The sequence below is a fragment of the Phyllobates terribilis genome, unplaced genomic scaffold (genome assembly GCF_046119375.1).
Source record: "Phyllobates terribilis strain yellow unplaced genomic scaffold, ASM4611937v1 Scaffold_3__8_contigs__length_932513732, whole genome shotgun sequence".
Classification (NCBI taxonomy): Eukaryota; Metazoa; Chordata; class Amphibia; order Anura; family Dendrobatidae; genus Phyllobates; species Phyllobates terribilis.
Genome location: NW_027362763.1, coordinates 889,655,112 through 889,678,260, shown reverse-complemented (window position 1 = coordinate 889,678,260; position 23,149 = coordinate 889,655,112). Strand labels below are relative to the sequence as shown.

At 46.5% G+C, this 23,149-nt stretch overlaps 1 protein-coding gene across 9 annotated transcripts in view; it reads right to left on the bottom strand.

Annotated features, from left to right (window-relative positions):
• STXBP5 (syntaxin binding protein 5) overlaps nucleotides 1–23,149 on the bottom strand; it is a 503,632-nt gene that overhangs the window by 300,163 nt on the left and 180,320 nt on the right. For all 9 annotated transcript variants that reach the window (XM_073672694.1, XM_073672695.1, XM_073672696.1 and 6 more), the window contains exon 5: nucleotides 18,587–18,721. In XM_073672694.1, coding sequence (XP_073528795.1) covers nucleotides 18,587–18,721 — 135 coding nt within the window. The remainder of the gene's footprint in view (nucleotides 1–18,586; nucleotides 18,722–23,149) is intronic.

Genomic DNA, 23,149 nt, shown 5'->3' with positions numbered 1-23,149 from the left:
AGGTGACTGGCAGGTAACTGGAAACAGGACCTGAGGGCTGAAGCAGAGTGAAGGCTTTGCAACAACATTGCTCGGGCACCTCCATTTTGGAGGAGGTGCCTTATATATGGTGAAGTCCTCCGGCCATTGGCCGGGGACTCCTTAGGACGGCGCGCGCGGCCCCTTTAAGAGAGGGGGAGCGCGCGCGCGCGCCCTAAGCACCGTGGCCGGGAAGCAGCGCGCGCTGCCAGCAGAGCGGGAGGAAGACGCCGGGCACAGAGCGGAGAGGTGAGGGGAACAGCGTCCCAGCCTAGCAGGAGGCAGGGACGCCGACGCTACAGTACCCCCCCCCTTTAGGCCCCCCTTTTTTAGGCCAAAGAGAAATTTATCAAGGATGAGAGGGGCATGGATGTTCTCCCGGGGCTCCCACGTTCTCTCCTCAGGACCAAACCCCTTCCAATCTACCAGAAAAAAGGTTTTTCCTCTTACCCTTTTGGTGGCCAGAATGTTCTCTACCTCAAACTCGTTCTCAGCGGAAACCGGAGCAGGAGGCGTACCTGTAGACTTGGAAAAAGAGTTAAGTACCACGGGTTTGAGGAGAGATACATGGAAGGAGTTAGGGATCCGTAAGTTGGCCGGGAGTTTTAATTTATAGGCCACCGGGTTGATCTGTTTGATAACTTCCAGTGGGCCGATGAACCGAGGCCCTAACTTGTAGGAGGGAATCTTGAGCCGGACATATTTGGACGAGAGCCAGACTTCATCTCCAGGACGGAATTGTGGAGGATCCAGGCGTTTGTCAGCGTGTTTTTTCATCCGTTCGGACGACTGAAGGAGTGCGGATCGGGTACTCTCCCAAATGGAGGAGAATTCGCGAACGAGATATTCCGCAGCCGGATTGTCCACCGAGGAGGAGACGGGAAATGGGATCCGAGGATGCTGACCGAAGACCACAAAAAACGGGGATTTGGAGGAAGATTCGCTCTCGTGATTATTGTAAGAGAACTCGGCCCATGGTAGGAGATCCACCCAGTCCGAATGGTGGGCATTAACGAAGTGCCGGAGGTAACTGGTCAGGTTCTGATTGATCCGCTCCACTTGACCATTGGACTGTGGATGGTAAGCGGAGGAGAAGTCCAGAGTGACGTCAAGCAACTTACATGTGGCTCTCCAGAAGCGTGAGGTGAACTGAACCCCACGATCTGACAAGATGTGGAGGGGCAGGCCATGGAGACGGAAGATGTGGCGGATAAAGTCTTTAGCCAGTTCGGGTGCAGACGGGAGACCCGGCAGGGGAATGAAGTGCGCCATCTTGGAGAAACGATCAGCGACCACCCAAATGACCGTACAACCGGCAGAGACAGGAAGATCCGTTATAAAGTCCATAGCAATATGCTGCCACGGGGCAGCAGGTACTGGAAGAGGAAGAAGGCGACCGGCAGGCAGGTGTCTCGGAACTTTGCTGCGGGCGCAGGACACACAGGCAGAAACAAAGTCTATTACATCCTTGTGAAGGGTAGGCCACCAGTAATGCCGGGTAATGAGCTGGAGGGTCTTTTTCTGACCGGCGTGGCCAGCTAGCTTAGACGAATGACCCCAGTGTAGGACCTTCTTCCGATCAGGTACAGTTACAAACGTCTTACCGGGAGGGAGACGATTTAGATTCACGGGAGCCACTTGCATTACTCTGGCGGGATCAATGATGTGCTTAGGTTCCTCCTCTAGATCAGACACCAGGAAGGATCGGGACAAGGCGTCAGCTTTGATGTTTTTGTCTGCCGGGCGAAAATGAAGAACAAAATCAAAGCGGGCAAAAAACAAGGACCACCGGGCTTGGCGCGGGTTAAGTCTCTGGGCGCTCTGAAGGTAAGCCAAGTTCTTGAGGTCCGTGTAAATTATTACCGGGTGAAGAGCCCCCTCAAGCAGGTAACGCCACTCCTCCAGTGCCAGCTTAATGGCTAACAATTCACGGTCTCCAATAGAATAGTTGCGCTCAGAAGAGGAGAAGAGTTTGGAGAAAAAAACGCAGGTTACCATTCTCCCGGAAGATGACTTTTGGGTAAGTACCGCCCCGGCTCCGGAGGAGGAAGCGTCAACTTCTAGGAAGAATTGTTTGTTGCCGTCCGGACGATGCAGCACCGGGGCGGAGGAGAAGGCCTGTTTTAAGGAAAGAAAGGCCTCCTCAGCTTCGGGCGGCCATCTTCTGGGATTACTACCCTTACGGGTGAGCGCAGAGATAGGGGCAGTCCGGGAAGAGAAGTGCGGTATGAAGAGGCGGTAATAGTTGGCGAAGCTCAGGAACCGCTGAATAGCTTTCAACCCCTCTGGTCGGGGCCACTTCTGGATGGCAGACAGTTTCTCAGGATCCATTTGTAGGCCGGTCTGAGAGATTATGTAGCCCAGAAATGGAAGAGAGGTCTGCTCAAAGATGCACTTCTCATATTTAGCGTAGAGGTGGTTCTGCCTGAGCCCGAGCAGGACCTGACGAACATCCCTCCGGTGAGTAGGAAGGTCCGGAGAGAAGACCAAGATGTTGTCCAGGTACACCACCACGCAGGAGTAGAGAAGGTCACGGAAGATGTCATTGACCAACTCTTGAAAGACGGCAGGAGCGTTACAGAGACCGAAGGGCATTACAAGGTACTCATAGTGGCCGTCCCGGGTGTTGAATGCCGTCTTCCACTCATCCCCCTGACGGATACGGACCAGGTTATACGCCCCACGGAGATCCAGTTTGGTGAAGAGTCTAGCCCCCCTCAGGCGGTAAAATAATTCAGGAATGAGCAGGAGGGGGTATTTATTCTTCACTGTAATCTGGTTAAGGCCTCTATAATCTATACATGGACGGAGTGAGCCGTCCTTTTTTTTGACGAAGAAGAAGCCTGCTCCCGCCGGGGAGGTAGATTTCCGGATAAATCCCCGGGCCAGATTCTCCTCAATATATTCTGACATGGACCGGGTCTCCGCTGCGGACAAAGGGTAGATACGCCCACGGGGAGGAGTAGAGCCGGGAATCAGGTCGATTGGACAATCGTATGGTCTATGAGGGGGTAATGTCTCTGCTTCTTTTTTATTGAAGACATCCGCAAAAGACCAATAGGGAACCGGTAGACCGGGTAGACTGACTGGGGTAGGAGAAGGACGAGCAGGATGAACGGGAACTAGACAAGTCCTATGGCAGTCCTGTCCCCAGCGAAGGACTTCTCCGGTCTGCCAGTCAAGCATGGGTGCATGTTTCTGGAGCCAAGGTAGGCCTAACAAGAGTGCGTGAGAGAGTCCAGGCAGAACATGAAAGGAGATTCTCTCAGAATGCAGCATTACCACCTGCAGAGTTATGGATTCGGTGGTGAGTTGGATGGGATGTGGTAAGAGGCCCCCATCCACGGCGGCGACAGATAAAGGTACGGCCAGAGGTTTGGTGGGAATGCGGTATTTCTCTACCAGAGACTGAGAAATGAGATTTCCAGCAGCTCCTGAGTCAAGTTGAGCCAATTCGAAATAGCGGTTCTCTCCGCAGGTGATAGAGACTGACAGCATCAGAGATGGAGAGGGTTTACTTTTGTCTAGGGCGACCTCTCTGAGCGATCCTAGACACAGGCGTTTCCCGACCTCTCTGGGCAGGAACGGATCCGGTGCTCCTTACTGCCACAGTAGAAGCAGCTCCCCTCGACAAGGCGTAAGTCTTGACGGGTTTTGACCATCTTGGTCTGGCCGACCTGCATAGGCTCAGGCGAGTGTGCCTGGGGAGTAAAGGAGGGAGTGACGGGTTTCTGGAAGGTGGGGGCTAGACGTGGAAACCTCCTCTCACAGGTAACCTCTCTGGCGCGCTCCTGGAATCGGATGTCAATCCGGGTGGCAAGTGTTATTAAGTCGTCGAGAGTGGTAGGAATGTCCCAACCGGCGAGTTCATCTTTAATACGGCCGGACAGACCCTCCCAGAAGACAGACACCAGAGCGTCGTTATCCCAGGCCAGCTCCGAAGCAAGGGTACGGAACCGTATGGCATATTGGCCCACGGTGAGATCTCCTTGACAGAGGCGTAGCAGAGACGATGCGGATGAGGTCTTCCGTCCGGGTTCGTCGAAGACTTTCCGGAAAGCCGTGAGAAAGGCTGGCAGGTCGGACACCAGGGGATCTCCTCTCTCCCACAGAGGATTTAGCCAAGCCAGAGCCTCCCCCGTGAGGTGGGACATGATAAAGGCTACTTTGGACCGGTCGGAGATAAACTGGTGGGACAAGAGTTCAAAGTGCAGGGTGCACTGGTTTATGAAGCCCCGAGCTTGAGCGGAGTCACCTCCAAAACGAGGAGGTGCAGAAAACCGGGGTCCGGGACAGGATACCATGGTATTGGTGGGCAGCGGCGCTGCCGGGTTGCGAGTCATGACACTAGCGGTGGTTGCAGGTGGAGCAGACAGTGTCCAGGTGAGAGTTTACACTCCGCAGGTGACTCAGGATGGACTCCTGTTGGGACCTCTGACGGGACAGTTCATGACATAGGTCCGAGAGCGAAGGAGCTTGGGTGCCACCGGATTCCATGGCCCGAGCAAACTGTAACTGGTCTGGGAGGCGGAACCTCTGAGCAACTATACAAGGGGGCGGTCCTTGTAAGGAAGCGGGTGGCTCCCAGGGAAGACGGGCAGGTAATCACGGCAAGTGACAGGGACAGTCTCTGGGTAGAAGGGCAGGTAGTCACGGCAAGTGACAGGGACAGTCTCTGGGTAGAAGGGCAGGTAGTCACGCAAGTGACAGGGACAGTCTCTGGGTAGAAGGACGGGTACTCACGGCAAGTGACAGGGACAGTCTCTGGACAGGCAGGTAGTCACGGCTAGTGACGGCGGAGCCTCCAGGTAGGCTAGCAGGCTGGTAGCAGATGTGCGCTCCCAGGTGAGCAGGCAAGAGTCTCTGGACAGGCAGGTGGTCACGGCAAGTGACGGCGGAGCCTCCAGGTAGGCTAGCAGGCAGGTAGCAGACGAGCGCTCCCAGGTGAGCGGGCAGGCTGGTCCATAGACAGACTAACAGGTGTCGGAAGGCAGACCGTCGGACCGCAGGCTTGCAAGCAGGTAAACGGATATCTGGCAGGTATCAAGCAGGAATCTGTCAGGTGACTGGCAGGTAACAGGCAGGAATCCGGCAGGTGACTGGCAGGTAACTGGAAACAGGACCTGAGGGCTGAAGCAGAGTGAAGGCTTTGCAACAACATTGCTCGGGCACCTCCATTTTGGAGGAGGTGCCTTATATATGGTGAAGTCCTCCGGCCATTGGCCGGGGACTCCTTAGGACGGCGCGCGCGGCCCCTTTAAGAGAGGGGGAGCGCGCGCGCGCGCGCGCCCTAAGCACCGTGGCCGGGAAGCAGCGTGCGCTGCCAGCAGAGCGGGAGGAAGACGCCGGGCACAGAGCGGAGAGGTGAGGGGAACAGCGTCCCAGCCTAGCAGGAGGCAGGGACTCCGACGCTACACTCGTGCTTCGGGGCAGCCTGTGTGGTGCGTTCTATCTGGTGCTCTGCTTACATATTCATCTGTATGCTCTTATGACAGCTCAGTGATCGTTCACGGACCTGCCTCCTATTTTACCTAGCCCCGCACTACTAGATGCATTATGTAAAGTAGGAGGCAGGTCAGTGAAGGCACAGTGAGCTGTCATAAGAGCATACAGATGAATATGTAAGCCGAGCACCAGATAGAGCACCCCCCCCACAGGCCGCCCCTGAAGCACGAGCATATCATTATCTCCAAACTGAAAGTAAAGATTACACAAGAGCCACAGGACGGATTTCATCAACCAAGGTATCATTTTAAACAGTGTAATGTCGCCCATCTGACAGTGTATGTAGTTTACGGAGCACAATCCTGTTGACAGGTGCGCTTTAAGGATGTAAAAAATGAATGTCATGTGGATGCAAAGAGCAACCCGTGAGCAACATATGGAACACAATAGAGATGGAAAAGCAGCCATTTTTCAGGATGCAAAATGGATGATTTTTCATATACTCATCTGAACTCTGCCACGGCACATTTTTACTCAAGACCATATTGAAAGTTACTTTGTGTAGAAAAAAGTGTGAATTGCTTGTAAAAATCCAGAAAGCCAAAAAACTGAGTAAAATATCAGATGTATCACAATTACCCCTCACAAAGCAGGTTTCCCTCTCTTTTTTAATAGCCATCTCCAAATTGTGCCAATACTCTTTAGTTTATTTGTAACAATGATTTGTACAGTGGACCAGATGTTCAGTGTGCTGAAAAGTTGAAGTAAGCTTTCTATGCATTGAACTGTAACTGTATGTACCGCAATTTCACTGGCCTGGGCAAGAATAGTACTGGCGTAAGCATATATATCAGATTTTTGAGCCGCTAATTAAGTTCTGAACATCTGAACACAAATTTCAAATCATATTCCTTTCTAGCTGGAACCGACTGAACTTAAATTAGCATTACTGATGTGACGTTCTGGAATCTGAAGGATAGTAATGAAGTTTGGAGACGAGAGACGTTCATTACAAAACAAAGGTTTCTAAAATTAAACTGATTGACTAACATCTTAGTCTACAGGGGTGGGTGCAGTTAACCTCTGCACCACGAATCTTAAAAAAAAAAAAAAAAAGAATCTAAGCGAAATGTGTCCGCTCAAACAGATTACAAGCATTTTAGTAACAGATGACATATCTGAACTGATCAAATAAAAGTAATACAATTACGGTATATTCTGTGAAATACTAGGGCCCTATATATTATAATATATTTCTTTTTTTAAATTATTGCTACTTTATCCTGGAAAACTGTTGTAAGGCTATGTGCCCACGATGCAGAAATGCTCCGGATTTTTTCCTGAGCGTTTCTGCATCTCCCCTGGCAGAAAAAAACGCATACGGATTGTACATATGGATTGTACATGCGGATTGTACATGCGGATTGTACATGTGGATTGTACATGCGTTTTTCCTGCCAGGGAGAAGCGGATGTGAAGCGTTCTTCACATGCATTTCCGCATGCGGGTTGACAAGCGCTTTCCAAGCGATTTTAGCATCACTTGGAAAGTGCTTGACAACTTGGTCACACTATATAAATCCATGCAAACGGCATGGATTTATTTAGTGTGACCGTAAAGAATGGTAAAAAAAAAAATCTATACTTGCCTTCTGATGGCCCCCAGAGTCTTTATTCGATGCGTCTCGGCTTGCCAGCAGCTCGCGGTACACTGAATGACCTGCCGACGTCAGCGGTCGCGTGACCCGTCACATGACTAAATGACGTCAGCGCAGGTCCTTGAGTCCACCGCGATCTGCCGGCAAGCCAAGACAAGCACACCGGGGGCCATCAGAAGGTAAGTATAATATTTATTTTTTATTTTATTCTTTTTTTACAGGTTCTATGGTACCCGGGTCCGGACGAGAGTCTCCTCTTCTCCAGACCCGGGTACCATCCGCACATTGAAACGCATGGAATCTGCATGTACACATGCAGTGATGCGGATTCCATGCGTTCCAATGCAAGTCAATGGTGGCGAAAGCGCAACGCTTCCGCAAAATAATTGGTAGTGCTGCGATTTTTTTCTGCAATGATAATCCGCAGCAGAAATTTCCGCAGCATGTGCACAGCACATGCGGATTATCATTGGGGAACATGGCAGGCCTTCTACCAAGCGTTTTTTAAGCGGAATTGCCGCTGCAGAAACGTTTGAAAAACGCATTGTGGGCACACAGCCTAACTTCTAAAAGAGACAGTTGACTCTGCTGCTTTTTGGACTGTACATACTTTGGTTCATGAGAAGTGAGCGCAATGAACCTCACCGACAAGAAACATCCTCGCGCCGACTTCATCTATACTATGAGATCGGCTTGCTGCACGCCTTTCTGCTTGTCGGTAGTTTGTGTGGTGCTTGCATTTCACTCTTGCAGAATTGTTTCTTCATTTGTTAACTATGTACAGATACAGTTTGGAGGAGCGTCTTTTCATTGTGAAAACTTAACGGAAAACAGAGTCCTTAAAGGGGTGTCAAAGTGAGTTTCCAAAGAAGTTTGGAGGCAGAAATCCACCGTCCAAACAGTGTATTCTGTCATTGGTGAATAAGCTAGAACGTACAGGAACAATACCGCATAGGCATGATGGAGGACGTCCTAAAATGTCTGAGGAAACAATTCAAGATGCAAAACAGCGACTTCTGGCATCTCCACTTACATCGGTGCATAGGCTTTCCCAGGGGACAGACATGTCTTATTCCACATGTCATCGAGCGGCCAAGAAGGGTCGTGTTCGCCCGTACAGAGGCACGGTCATTCAGGAATTGAAAGAGTCCGAACAAGAGCAAAGAATTCGTTATTGTCAGTTCCAGACCTACACTGCTGAAATAGAGAACATATTGGACTACATGTGGTACACTGACAAAGCCTGGTTTCACGCATGTGGCTACGTCAATTCACAAAACACCCGTATTTAGGCAGCTGACAACCCGCACGTGTTTCTCGATATGCTGCTTCATCCAGAAATACGACAGAATAATCTCCAAGGGACAGTGGCCACTAAGATTGCCTGATTTAACGCCGCCGGAATTTTTCTTGGCGGTAACTGGGGCCCGAACTCTAAACCGCACCGGCAGCGACTGGGCCCTGAGAAACCATAACAAGGCAGCAACTGAGCCCCGAGAAGGCGAACAAGGCAGTAACTGAGCCCCGAGAAGGCGAACAAGGCAGTAACTGAGCCCCGAGAAGGCGAACAAGGCAGTAACTGAGCCCCGAGAAGGCGAACAAGGCAGTAACTGAGCCCCGAGAAGGCGAACAAGGCAGCAACTGAGCCCCGAGAAGGCGAACAAGGCAGCAACTGAGCCCACGAGAAGGCGAACAAGGCAGCAACTGAGCCCACGAGAAGGCGAACAAGGCAGCAACTGAGCCCACGAGAAGGCGAACAAGGCAGCAACTGAGCCCACGAGAAGGCGAACAAGGCAGCAACTGAGCCCACGAGAAGGCGAACAAGGCAGCAACTGAGCCCCGAGAAGGCGAACAAGGCAGCGACTGAGCCCCGAGAAGGCGAACAAGGCAGCGACTGAGCCCCGAGAAGGCGAACAAGGCAGCGACTGAGCCCCGAGAAGGCGAACAAGGCAGCGACTGAGCCCCGAGAAGGCGAACAAGGCAGCGACTGAGCCCCGAGAAGGCGAACAAGGCAGCGACTGAGCCCCGAGAAGGCGAACAAGGCAGCAACTGAGCCCCGAGAAGGCGAACAAGGCAGCAACTGAGCCCCGAGAAGGCGAACAAGGCAGCAACTGAACCCCGAGAAGGCAAACAAGGCAGCAACTGAGCCCCGAGAAGCCGTAACAAGGCAGCAACTGAGCCCCGAGAAGGCGTAACAAGGCAGCAACTGAGCCCCGAGAAGGCGTAACAAGGCAGCAACTGAGCCCCGAGAAGCCTAACAAGGCAGCAACTGAGCCCCGAGAAGCCTAACAAGGCAGCAACTGAGCCCCGAGAAGCCTAACAAGGCAGCAACTGAGCCCCGAGAAGCCGCACCATTGGTAAATGAACCTACACACGTGTCAGTCCTGGTTAGTGTTCCTGAGTCTGTACTGTCAGAGCCTGTTACAGTATCCGAATCCAGCCCTGTCTGTGTCTCGTATCAGCATCCAGTCTGTTAGATCACCCAGAACCTGAGTAGTCTGAACAGAGTGCGAATCCTACCTGTCAATGACTCTAAGTTTTAATCCACGTTGGTCACTCTGACACCTGGGGATAGCAGCCGCACTCCCGGGTACTGCCTAGGAGTGGTACCTGGCAGCTATCTCAGCCTACAGCTCAAGCCTGACTCCATCATCAGGAGCTCCAGTGAAAACCAGGTAGACGCCTAGCCACGCCCTCCTACGTAAGCCCAGCCCAGAGGCACAGTGGGTCCACGAACCACGTGTGACACCTGCGGGCGTGACAAACTCCTTGCATTATTAACATTGTTACTTTCACATTTATTGGCAAAACCAGCGCCAGCAGGAGGAAATGTCATACTGGGGTACCATGACAGAAAACTCAACTCATTTTTAAACTTTGGGTCACTGAAAATGTCACAGGGATTCCCTGTGGAAGAGGGACAAAAAAAAAAAAAAGACATGCATGTACACAATCCAAGCAATGTGTCTTTTTTGCATTTTTATGTTACAGAAGGTCTTAAGGGTCTTACAGAGGAGTAATATTTCTCTTACAGTGGAGAGGGCAAAGCGAGTGTAAGGAGACTTCTATGCTGCGCAATGCTCCCCTGTGAATTTAAATATGCAAATAGCCTCTTCTGAGAGAAAGAGGAGAGGAACTCTAGTGCCACCTATTGGAGGTAGAACTAGAGTTTAAATCTGTCAGTAGGATCAACCCTTCTAGGTTGTATATATGGGCATGCAACCAATAGAAAGTTGAATAAAATGATACTTTGATATGTGCAATCTGATGTCTTATTACAGAAAAATCCATGTTTTCTTAGATGCAAATGAGCTGTTAAGATCTATAGGACTGATATCAATCTCCCTGAGAATTTGCCTCCAGGGCTAATTTTAAATGAAAGGGGCAGTTACCAGTGAGAGACATGTAGATCAGGAGAGCAGACTGTCAGTCATTATGTGTCTCACACTGGTAACGCCCCCTTTCATTTAAAATAAACCCTGGAGGCAGATTCTCAGGGAGATCTGTGTCCGGACCATAGATCTTTACAGCTCATTTACATATAAGAAGAACATTGATTTCTCTGGACAAGACATCAGATCGCAGATATCAAGGTAACTTTTTTTTTCTACTTTTAATGACCTACATGACCATATAGATGTCTTAGATCACCTTCAAGTCTTCCTCCACTTTGAAAAGGCTACTTGCATATGTAAACAGACAATCCGGTCACGCCAGAAGTGACATTAGGAAAAAAAATTGCCAGGCACATAAAAAAAATAGCTGTCCATGATTGAACAGCTGTACTTTGAGTAAGAAGAGCATGTAAAGGACCATGTAAAGTGTCAGTAGGAGCTACTGCTGGATGATGGAAGAGTGGTGAACGTTCTCTGGATTGATAAATCACATTTAACAGTTTGATGGATAAATATAGGTTTGGCAAATGTCAGGAAGGCACTACACATGGCTACTGTAAAATTTGGTGGATAAGGTATAATGGCATAGGGCTGTTCTGCATGTTTTGTGGAAGACTCCATACTTAAGTGAAAATTAATGGGACTACTACTGGATACATTACACAATTTGGGGAGGGCCCTTATATGGCCCAGAATGACTGTGCCCCATTCCACAAAGCAAGGTCATCATGGTTTGATGAATTTGTTATGAACAAACAAAGGTATCCTGCACAGAGCTCTGACCTCAATGCCATCTAAGACCTCGGACATGAAATTGTATTGCCATATACAAAGCTATTTTCATCCAATATCAGTATCTGATCTCAAAAAGATAAGTTTTTGGCCAAAAAGGCTCAAATACTCCAAAATATTGTTGAAAATTTGTGGACAAGTTTTACCAGTATAGAGAAGAATGTTAAAGTGACAAAAAGGGATCCCCATCGCCAAACGACATGTGGTTTTGCAGAGAGATGTCAAACAAGGTCATAGATGTGATAAGGTGGAAAGGAGATTGACGTATTGCCCACATTCCCCCTTGAAGAACAAGTATAATGTTATGTTGTGCAATGTGAAATGTGATGCATGTTTAAGGTGTAGGGATAGCAGGAGTTAATTGTTGGGACTAGCCCAGAGTGGGAGGGGTTAAGCTGAAGGGAAAGACAGTTTCCTGCTGAGACATCAGATAGGGTCCGAAGTGCATAAAGAGACCTAATGTCTGGTGTGAGCAGTGCCACATTTCTTAGGTGTCTCTATAAGTGATAGGAGACCAGGAAAGAGATGGCGTGATTCAGAGCAGAAATTAGGAAAAGCGACCGAGAGGTGGGTCCTGGGAGAGGACACTTGGCAGTAAGGCCCAGAGTTTATAACTCCTAAAGGTAATAGGCCCAGACAGGACAGTGTGCCCCGAGCGGGAGTTACAGAGCATTAGGGACAGAGAAAATAAGTACCAGTGATACTGGGAATATAGTTCCCTAGAGGGGAAAGGAGACACAGATCCAAGGGTTGCGTAAAGGACTTTTGCTAGCTGAACTATAGTGTTGAGCTGGGTTGTGGTGAAGTAGTGAGGAATAGTGAAGACAAACGACAAGTAAAGAAAGAGAAGAGAAAAACGGATTGCATTTGTGTGAGGAAAATGTTACACACAGTCAAAGGAAACTTTAGAGAAGATGTAACCGCCATCTACTGTATAAAACCCGTCCCAAGTTAATGTTTAGCAAAAAAAAATATTTTAAACTGGTGGTATCCCTCCTTGAACTGTAAAACCTTTGGTCCTGGCCATTGGCCAAACATCAACAAGCAGTTACATGTGGCCTGCACAGGAGTAGCACCCTCACAGCACAAGTCCACACACCTAGCCACCTTCATGTAACGTGCTGAGGCGCAAGAGATGAGTACCTCGCCCACAACTACCGCACCACGTTACAAGGTGTCCAAATACTTTTGACCATAAAAAGGTGTATGTTCAGTGCAAGGGCCACATGTATAGCTAATGGAGGGGCATTCAACCAACTGTAGCTTAGGTAGATACTAAAGATAAAGAATCACAAACAAGTCTATCAGTATGGATAAAGGGCTCCTTTTAATGTCTCACTTATACCCAGTAATAACTAATCATCACATGGATTTCACTTTGCATGCAGTTCTCCAATGAAAAGGAAAAAGAATACCTAAAGTGAATTTTGAAGGATGCAAAAACTATAGGTTTTTATCCTACAAATATATAAGACATCTACAGTATAATGTCTGATGTGTGACCCTCAATCATTTCTAGAAAAGAACTAATTCCCTTCTACGGAAATTCTGAAAATAGCTGAATATAAAAAACAACTTGTTAGTGCAAATTGCCACTTTTTCATTAAATGATATAAAGTTGTAGATTGTTGCTTTGAAAAAATATGAGAAACTGACACAATCAAAGGATAGGTGATAAGGCAATAATTTGCAGATTGGTGGGGTACCCCCACTAATTTGGAATGGGATTTTTAATTGCCCTGTGGGAATAATGTAATTGCTATATGTGTAAAAACTGGTCAATTTATTGTCCATGGGACAGCAAGATTACCATGTACAGCACCTTGCCATTGCAATCTCCAGCATGCACAGCCATTTTAATAGTGCATGCAGGATAGTGCCACTCTCAGGATCGGTGGGGTCCCAGAGGTAAGAGATCACTGATCCTCAAGTCATCCCTATTCCAAATTACTGTTTCCACTTGTTATCTCACCACTGAGTTCCTTAGCTCAGTCGTATGTGCATGGAGGGGAAAACAAGGAGGCAGAAATTTAGAGAGAAGTTTAAGCAATACTATACTTTAGGGAATTACATTACATTAGAGGCAGATAGACATTTACCTTTATAGTAAGCTAATATACACTACTGTTCAAAAGTTTGGGGTCATTTAGAAATGTAATTATTTTTGAAAGAAAAGCACATTTTTTTTCAATGAAGCTAACATTAAATGAATCAGAAATACACTCTATACATTGCTAATGTGGTAAATGACTATTCTAGCTGCAAACATCTTGGTTTTTATTGCAATATCTACATAGGTGTATAGAGGCCCATTTCCAACAACCACCACTCCAGTGTTTTAATGGTACATTGTGTTTGCTAACTGTGTAAGAAGGCTAATGGGTGTTTAGAAAACCCTAGAAAACCCTTGCACAAGTATGTTAGCCCAGCTGAAAATGGTTTGGCTGATATGAGAAGCTATAAAATGGACCTTCCTTTGAGCTAGTTGAGAATCTGGAGCATTACATTTGTTTGTTCTATAAAACTCTCAAAATGGCCAGAAAAATAGTACTTTCATGTGAAACTCGACAGTCTATTCTTGTTCTTAGAAATAAAGGCTATTCCATGCGAGAAATTGCCAAGAAACTGAAGATTTCTAACAAAGTTGTGTACTACTCCCTTCAGAGGAGAGCACTAACAGGCTCTATCCAGAGTAGAAAGAGAAGTGGGAGGCCCCGCTGCACAACTGAGCAACAAGACAAGTACATTAGAGTCTCTAGTTTGGGAAATTGACGCCTCACAGCTCCTCAGCTTCATTAAATAGTACACGCAAAATGCCAGTGTCAGGCTATGTGCCCACGTAGCAGATTTGATGCAGAGCGTTTTTGCCTCTCTCTGGCAGGAAAAAAACGCATGCAGATTTACATGCGCTTTTTCTGCCAGAGAGAAGCGTTTTTACATGCGTTTTTTCAAGCACTTTTCCAAGCGATTTTGAGCATCACTTGGAAAAGTGCTTGACAAGTTGATCACACAATATAAATCCATGCAACCGGCATGGATTTATAATGTGTGAACAACTTAGATGCTTTAAATGCAGCATCTATAGTATATAAAAAAAAAAAAAAAAAAAAAAGCATTAAAACGTTAAAAATAAAAAAAACCTGTATATTCACCTCTCCGGCGGCTCCCGGCCGCGTCTTCTCCGCAGTGTACTGTCAGGACCTGCGGTGACGTCAGTCAGCTGATGGTCAAGCGACCATCACCTGACCGCCAACGTCAGCGATCGCGTGACCATCAGGTGACTAAATGACGTCACCGCAGGTCCTGACAGTACACTGCGGAGAAGACGCGGCCGGGAGCAGACCGGAGGAGACCGGAAAGCAGACGGGGGGCCGCCGGAGAAGACCGGAGAGCAGACCGGGGGCCGCCGGAGAGGTGAATATTCAGGTTTTGTTTGTTTTTAACTTTATTTCTTTTTTTCACCGCGTGGTAGCCGGGATGAAGAGGAGACCACACGCACCGCGATTACGCTGCAGCGTAATCGAGGTAGAAATGGTCATGCTGCGTTTTGCAAACCAATGCGAATTCGGCGCACAAATTAGCGCATAATGTGCACAGCACAACCGAATTCACATTGCTTTGCATGGCAGACTGTTTTACAAGCGTTTTCGCGGCCGAAAATATGCCGCAAAAATGCTACAAAAAACGCTACGTGGGCACATAGCCTCAATGTCTACAGTGGAGAGGCGACTCCGGGATGCTGGCCTTCAGGGTAAAGTGGCAAAGAAAAAGCCATATCTGAGACTGGATAATAAAAGGAAAAGATTAATATGGGCAAAAGAACACAGTCATTGGACAAAGGAAGATTGGAAAAAAGTTTTATGGACAGACGAATCAAAGTTTGAGGTGTATGGATCACACAGAAGAACATTTGTGAGACGCAGAACAACTGAAAAGATGCTGGAAGAGTGCCTGACGCCATCTGTCAAGCATGGTGGAGGTAATGTGATGGTCTGGGGTTGCTTTGGCGCTGGTAAAGTGGGAGATTTGTACAAGGTAAATTGGATTTTGAATAAGGAAGGCTATCACTCCATTTTGCAACGCCATGCCATACCCTCTGGACAGCGCTTGATTGGAGCCAATTTCATCCTACAACAGGACAATGACCCAAAGCACACCTCCAAATTATGCATGAACTATTTAGGGAAGAAGCAGGCAGCTGGTATTCTATCTGTAATGGAGTGGCCAGCGCAGTCACCAGATCTCAACCCCATTGAGCTGTTGTGGAAGCAGCTTGACCGTATGGTGCGCAAAAAGTGCCCATCAAGCCAATCCAACTTGTGGGAGGGGCTTCAGGAATCATGGGGTGAAATTTCTCAAGATTACCTCCGCAAATTAACAGCTAGAATGCCAAAGGTCTGCAATGCTGTAATTGCTGCAACGGGAGCATTCTTTGTCGAAAGCAAAGTTTGAAGGAGAAAATTATTCTTTCAAATAAAAATCATTATTTCTAACCTTGTCAATGTCTGGACTATATTTTCTATTCATTTTGCAACTCATTTGATAAATAAAAGTATGAGTTTTAATGGAAAACACAAAATTGTCTGGGTGACCGTAAACTTTTGAACGGTAGCGTAATTCATAAAAAAAAGTGTATATACACCAAGAGACTGGCTGAGTTTAGGCAAGCAATTCTGCACTTAATATTAATTGTGAAATAGCCAGATTATTTTAAAAGATGTATAAAGACATTGTCAGGCAAGTCGTGTGACCAATAAACATTTGTGAAACTTGTTTGCGAATGGCTGTTATGCGACAATTCTTAGCGCAATAGAAAAAAAAAAAACTTTGATCAAGGGCAAGTGGCACACTCTGTAAATTGAGCCCCAATGGTTAAAGATGTGTCCAAAAGTCCAACAAAGTTACATTTTGGTAGTAGTCACATTGCGGCAGGTCCTGTGTCACAATGCAACCCCATTGCCATACACGTATCCCTGAGTAGTGACACATGCTACTTTTAGCACTGTCATTTAATGTGCCTGCCAATGTGCCCTAGTTTTGGTAAACATACAATTTAATCATTTGTGTGATGCCAGAGCTTTGAGTCAGGAGTCTGAGGTATTACATGGCATAAGGTATAAGATACAAACCCCATTCCCACCTCTGATGTTCAGTGATCGACAGCTTTCCCCCTTGTAACCTTGAAAATGGGAGAAGACAGGTTCCCTTTAAAGGGAATCTGTCAACCCCTGGCACTTATCGGACCTCTAATATGGGCATACAGGTGATAGAAATGTAAATCAATTCCTACCTGTATGCCTCATATATTAGAGGTCTTGTTGCTGTGTAATGTGTTTTTATTCATACAAGTTTCTGATGCGTTCCCGTCCCGGGGCCTGCAAGAAATCCCCGCCTCCAATGTGAATTATAATGTTTCCCCCCTCCCCGTGCCTTGTGACGTGTAGATGCGAAGGCCAAATCCTTCCTGCCGTCTTTGGTCATATTACTGCAGGGATCATGTGGACAGGCGAGTCACTGTTACTTCCAGGCACCTGTGCACAAGATCCCTGCAGTACTATGACTGCATAGTACACAGTACAAGTGCGCCTTCTGTAAAAAGTGCAGTGCGCAGGATTTGACCACCGGAACTGCAAGTCACAGGGAACTGTGACGTGCAGGGGTGGGGGGAATCATTATAATTCACACAGGAGGCGGGATTTCTTGCGGGCCCAGGACGGGAATGCATCAGAAACTTGTATGAATAAAAAGACATTTCACAGCAACAAGACCTCTAATAAATGAGGCATACAGTTAGGAATTTATTTATATTTCTATCACCTGTATGCCCATATTAGAGGTCAGATAAGTGCCAGGGGGTGGCAGATTCCCTTAAACACAATATTGTATCTATGCCAGCCATATATGAAAACAAAAATTAAAGAGCGAGAAGAAAGAAAAAAAAAGTGCCACAACTGATCAGCTGTATATGCCAATCCTAATTCTGATAGGCACATAGGGGTAAAGGTTGAGTGATACAGGCCAAGCATTGGTGCAGCAAGAGTCAAATGGACAGCACAGTGGCTCAGTGGTTAGCAATGCAGCCTTGCAACGCTGGGGTCCTGGGTTCAAATCCCACCAAGGACAGCATCTGCAAGGAGTTTGTATGTTCTCCCTGTGTTTGCCTGGGTTTCCTCCAGGTTCTCCGGTTTCCTCCCACACTCCAAAGACATACGGATAGGGAATGTAGATTGTGAGCCCCAATGGGGACTGCGATGATAATGTATGTAAAGCGCTGAGGAATAGGTTAGCGCTAAAGATTAGGATTTATTATTATATGGACGTTCAGCTTGTTTGACCATACCTAGAAAGGTAGTAATCTAATGAGCTGTGCCAGTCAAGTTAACCATTGCCTCATCTAAAAAAACAAATAAACAAAATAATGTGTTGGCGCCAAACAACCACCTAATAGTAGGGCTGGACTTCAGGCGACAACATAAAGAGCCAAGCTGATTTTCTTAGCAGTCAGACATTAAAGTACTTTTTCTTTTAAAAAATTGCCTACATTGGCTACCTGGTTCTTTGAATGGTTTGCTTTATTCTGCTTTCAGACATATATCAAATACATTACACTTCTGCTCTCCATAACCACAGTGGCATGTATATGGCTATATTGGGCTAATATCAGCCATGCTGCCAGCTTGATACTGCCACCTTCTCAGTGCCAGCTGGATCTTGTTGACAAAGCTGCTTAAGAGCGGTAATCATTTTATAGATGGATCTATTATGGGCCAGCAGAGTTGGTGGAAGTGGGTGCCCACATATCTTTCAATGCGGTCCAGCAAAGTTTTCTACGGTATGACACACAATGCCAAGATCTATTATTAGTTTTCTAAAGGAGCAGAACATGGAAATTCTGGGATTTTACCCAGGAGTAGTTTTAATAATATCATGCAGCTGTCAAGAACATATAAAAGAAATGAAGAGGAGAATAAGGGCATGGAGTACAAGCTCAGCTTGGAAACCGTGTCATGCCACATAAATGCTCCAAGTGATTTTATCTGCTTGGATTTCTCGGCAGCCAACATTCAGGCCTCCAAAAAGTAATTAGCTCTCGGAGCAAGAACTGACGTATATAAACTGATAATCTAGTGAGGCATCAGATTCTCTGCAACCAATTAGGGCGAATTTATGCATCTTTAACTTGGCTTGGTGCCCTGTTTTCTAGAGGGCTGCTCAGGGCATTTTCATGCAGAACTGACACAAATGTTCTCATTAATGTCACTGGCTACGTAACACTCACAGTTCAATGGCTTTATTCCACATGATGACGTAGCCTGAGAGCGTGAACATCTCCACGTTGACAATGTGAATATTTCCTCTTTCAGTCCCCACGTAGAGCCATTTGCTCTGAAAAGGCAGGTGGCAAAATGTTATCCTGAAAAGAGAAAAGAAATAAATGAATAATGCAATAAGTACCATGCTAAAGCCATATAGTGCAGAATACAGACAGGATGCATTTCATAGCACCCTAATACAGTCATGTACACGTTTCAGCTCTATAGATCTAGCCTTTCCCTACAAGTGCTCATAAATAAATTGTGAGGATGTTACAGATGGTATTTTCATGAGCAGTTTATAATTCTTCATCCAAGAATAGCTCAGTGCTGTATACAGAAAAAATAATATTTATGAGGCAAAAAACAGCAAAACCTCACAGTAGTAAAATTATTTAAAAAATGGAGGGGAAAAAATAAAAACAAAATACCTTTCTATGTTCTAATGTACTGTCCATCACCAGAACAGCGATTCTGTCACAATGGAAGCACCACCCATCCCTGCAACAACTGAAATTGGTTGTGCAAGCCTATAAATATATGAACGTTAAAGGGAACCTGTCACATCCCAAAAGGCTATTAATCAGCAGATAGGAGGTTAATCCGCAGGTAGTGTTCAAAGCTGCCAATCCGCTACACTGAACACCCGGCTACCTGGAGGAAATCAACTTTTACTCCCGGCAGCCTTTTGCTTTCAGTCGTAGAGGTGCAGCTTCAGTCATAGTGAGCGATTGCTAGAACCGTGCCCCCCGCACTGACTGACAGCCGGCTCTACAGTGTATCTATCTATGACAAAGCCCGAATAAAGATAATTTCCTCCCGGTAGCCTGGCTTTTAGGGTCGTGGATAGGCTGCTTTGGAACGCCGTGAACCTGCAGATTAACTCCATATCTGCAGGTTAATAGCGTTTTGGGATGCAACAGCTTCCCTTTAACTCTTAGATGATGCTGCACCAGGTCTGACAAAATAAATGCCGCGTTGGGGACACCGGAAGGTAAAGGATTTGCAGGTCTCCTGTCCAGCAGCCAGGCACCACTGACCTGGACCAAAGTCTCGTGAATCAATCCGCTCATTTCTAAAGATTATATTTTACACAGAAAAAAAAACAAAAAAAAATTACCATATTCCGGACAACAACCAAATAAGTGTTGTGACCCTAAAACAAATGTCTAAAATAAAACATGAAAGCGGGGCCTAGATACATAACAAATACATATTTTTTATTACCATTAACTAGGCTTGTCAAATTTAACCATGTGTACACAAAGTGTTAAATATGAAAAAAATCCAAACAGGAATAGAAAACATATCACCACAAATATAAAGGGGTATGGGTTTGGACAAGGGTTAAGGTTAGTAAACATACAATACGGCCTAATTAGTCGTTGGGTGGGGCTTTCCCAAAACTACCTATCCAAAATTCCTATACAATAATAGCAAACACCACGCCATACACTAGAACATTTATTTTTTCCAAATACAATACAGACAACAAAATAAAAAAAGACTCAGAAAACAATGGAATGTGCAGACACCAACATGGGCAGGGTATCTTCCCATAAGATGTAACAGTTATCCAGGTATAATATGTGATACATTTTATGTCTGGAGGTCTAAAGTACCCATCACATGCACCACAGACTGGCATTTACTCCCAAGATGTAAAAAAGCAGATTGTAGTAGTATATAAAAACACAAGGGAGAGCTCCCCATATAAGGCAGCTGCACAAGTCTAAAGTAACCACAGGAGAGAGCGCATAACAAGAGACACCTGAATACAGAATGGTGCTCACTGCTCACCCACCCAAACACATTTCACCAATGCTTCCTTTGAGGGTCCAAACACATCTTCTTCCCCTGCCCTGGCTGTTGGATCATGATGCTGCAAGTCGTGTTGAAATCTTATTTTACAGCGTCCCCATAAAAAGGCTGTGCTGTAGAAGAAGGCTTGTTATGGCCGATTGTTTTCTAGTCCGATAGGCCTTGATGACTGCACACACGCCTTAATGAGGGCACACACGCCTTAATGACGGCACACACGCCTTAATGACGGCACACACGCCTTAATGACGGCACACACGCCTTAATGACGGCACACACGCCTTAATGAGGGCACACACACCTTAATGAGGGCACACACACCTTAATGACGGCACACACACCTTAATGACGGCACACACACCTTAATGAGGGCACACACACCTTAATGAGGGCACACACACCTTAATGAGGGCACACACACCTTAATGAGGGCACACACACCTTAATGAGGGCACACACACCTTAATGAGGGCACACACGCCTTCAGAGTGGCATCTGCATGAAACAATGTCCACACATGGCGGATGTCTGTCCAACTACTGGTTTCCAAAAGGACCCATTACTACTCACTATTTAACAAGACAATGGTCACTTTAACAAAGCTCACAGTCCATTAACTGGGACATTGCCTCTTAAGGGTGTGTACACACTGTGGCTTTGTTTGTCTTTTCAGGAGTTTTTGCAGCAGGAATTCTTTAAAAACCATGAGAAGTTTAAAAACAAGGAGTTTTGATTGGATAGTTTCTGCACCACAGATACCTGAAAAAACTCAGTGTGAACACACCCCAAGAGTACTGCTTGGAATAATGGCACACAGTGTAACTGGACACTCATTTCACCATTTACACTACATTGTATCTGGATATGTCTCACTGTTCCTTACTTGCAAGAGGAGGATAACTATAGATGCTACAGTAACCTTCTGGATTAAGATGCACCACATTCTTGAATTGATGAATTTGGCACACCACTTTGTAGCAAAAATTATAATAAGTTTGTCAGACATTGAATTACCACAGCACTATATCTAAGCCCCACACAATATTTTAGAAAAGTTGCAAGGCTGGCATCAACAGCCAAAGTCACAAAAATTCTTGTACAGCTACACTTCTTATAAAACGTTGCTACTTTCATACGCCACATGTCTGGCGTTCTCCATTTGATGAATTACCCCAAGTCTTTCATTTGAACTTTTTGAGGCTTTGGACAGTTTGGGACAGCGGCAAGACTACACCAATGGTCTTTACTGTGATCGCTCGGATGCTACTAACAGGCAGTGGTGCCACTAGCAGCGTCAGACAAGCAAAGGGGCTTCGCTCGGATGCTACTAACAGGCAGTGGTGCCACTAGCAGCGTCAGACAAGCAAAGGGGCTTCGCTCGGATGCTACTAACAGGCAGTGGTGCCACTAGCAGCGTCAGACAAGCAAAGGGGCTCAGAAGATGGCCTGAGCATGCAAAGGAATGTAGAAACATTTGAGTGATTCCAGCTTGGCAGTAAACTATGCAAAACGCAGTAAACAGAATTAAAAAGCTTTCAGTAATGGAGAATGAAGAGGCTTTAAAAAAAAAAAAAAGTAAATTGTCGTCATTTGTTTCTATAAGCCCCAAATTTCCACGGAGTCTCCTACACCTACACCTACCTCCTACAAAGTCTCACTGACTCGTACACTTACTGTACACAAAGGCGCTAAACACACAGGGTAGTCTGGATGCACCGCAACTTCACTTACAATTGCTGCGGCAATGCTTCCAACACTGTAATGTCCAGCACCAAGACATATGCAAGGCAACAAGCAATGCCCTCCGCTAATAATTCCCTCCCCTACATGGCGACATTCAGCTATGCCGGTCCTGGTGTCATCAACTAGCACAGGAATGGCAAAAATGTTAAAATCAATAGCTCGCCAGCCGTGTGTATACATGGACTATTCCTGGACAATACAGTAACAAAACAGAAAAATATTAGGCACAAGCATACTTCACAATCACAGGCGGATTATAATGGGGGGCAATCTGGGCTATTGCCCCAGGCTCCGGAGAGGCCCATAGAAAGGTTGCCCTCACCACAATGTTTTGTGTTAATTCCCGGGCAGGGAAAATTCCTGAAGCTCCACTGCCGGCAATACAGAACCGCAGCGAAGCTCCCGTCGCCTTTTCTGTGACGTGCCAACGCTCCAGCATGTATGCACCGGCCACAAGAATAAATGGCTCCCCAGGGACTGGAGCAGAGAGACAGGGAAAATTGGAGCGTAGGGGTTCATGCTGTATATAAGGGGGGGCAGTGCGGGGGCTCATACTGTATATAGGGGCAGTGCGGGAGCTCATACTGTATATAAGGGGCAGTGCGGGAGCTCATACTGTATATAGGGGCAGTGTGGGAGCTCATACTGTACATAGGGGGCAGTGCGGGGGCTCATACTGTACATAGGGGGTGTCCGCATACTTAATTCTGCTCAGTATTAAGAGATAAAATTATTAATATAAAATTACAATTAATATGCTAATATTAATATTAAGCAGAACTCATTTCAGCCTATTGGTTCGGCCTTCACAACAGTCATGGTCTCATGTGGCCCCTCTGGAAATTTAATTTCCCACCCCTGCTCTATTATGTACAGCGCTGCACATACGAGAAAATATTTGCATCAGTATTCTGCAGCGATGCACCAAAGCGCCTGTGTGTTAACCACATAAGCCATCACCACAT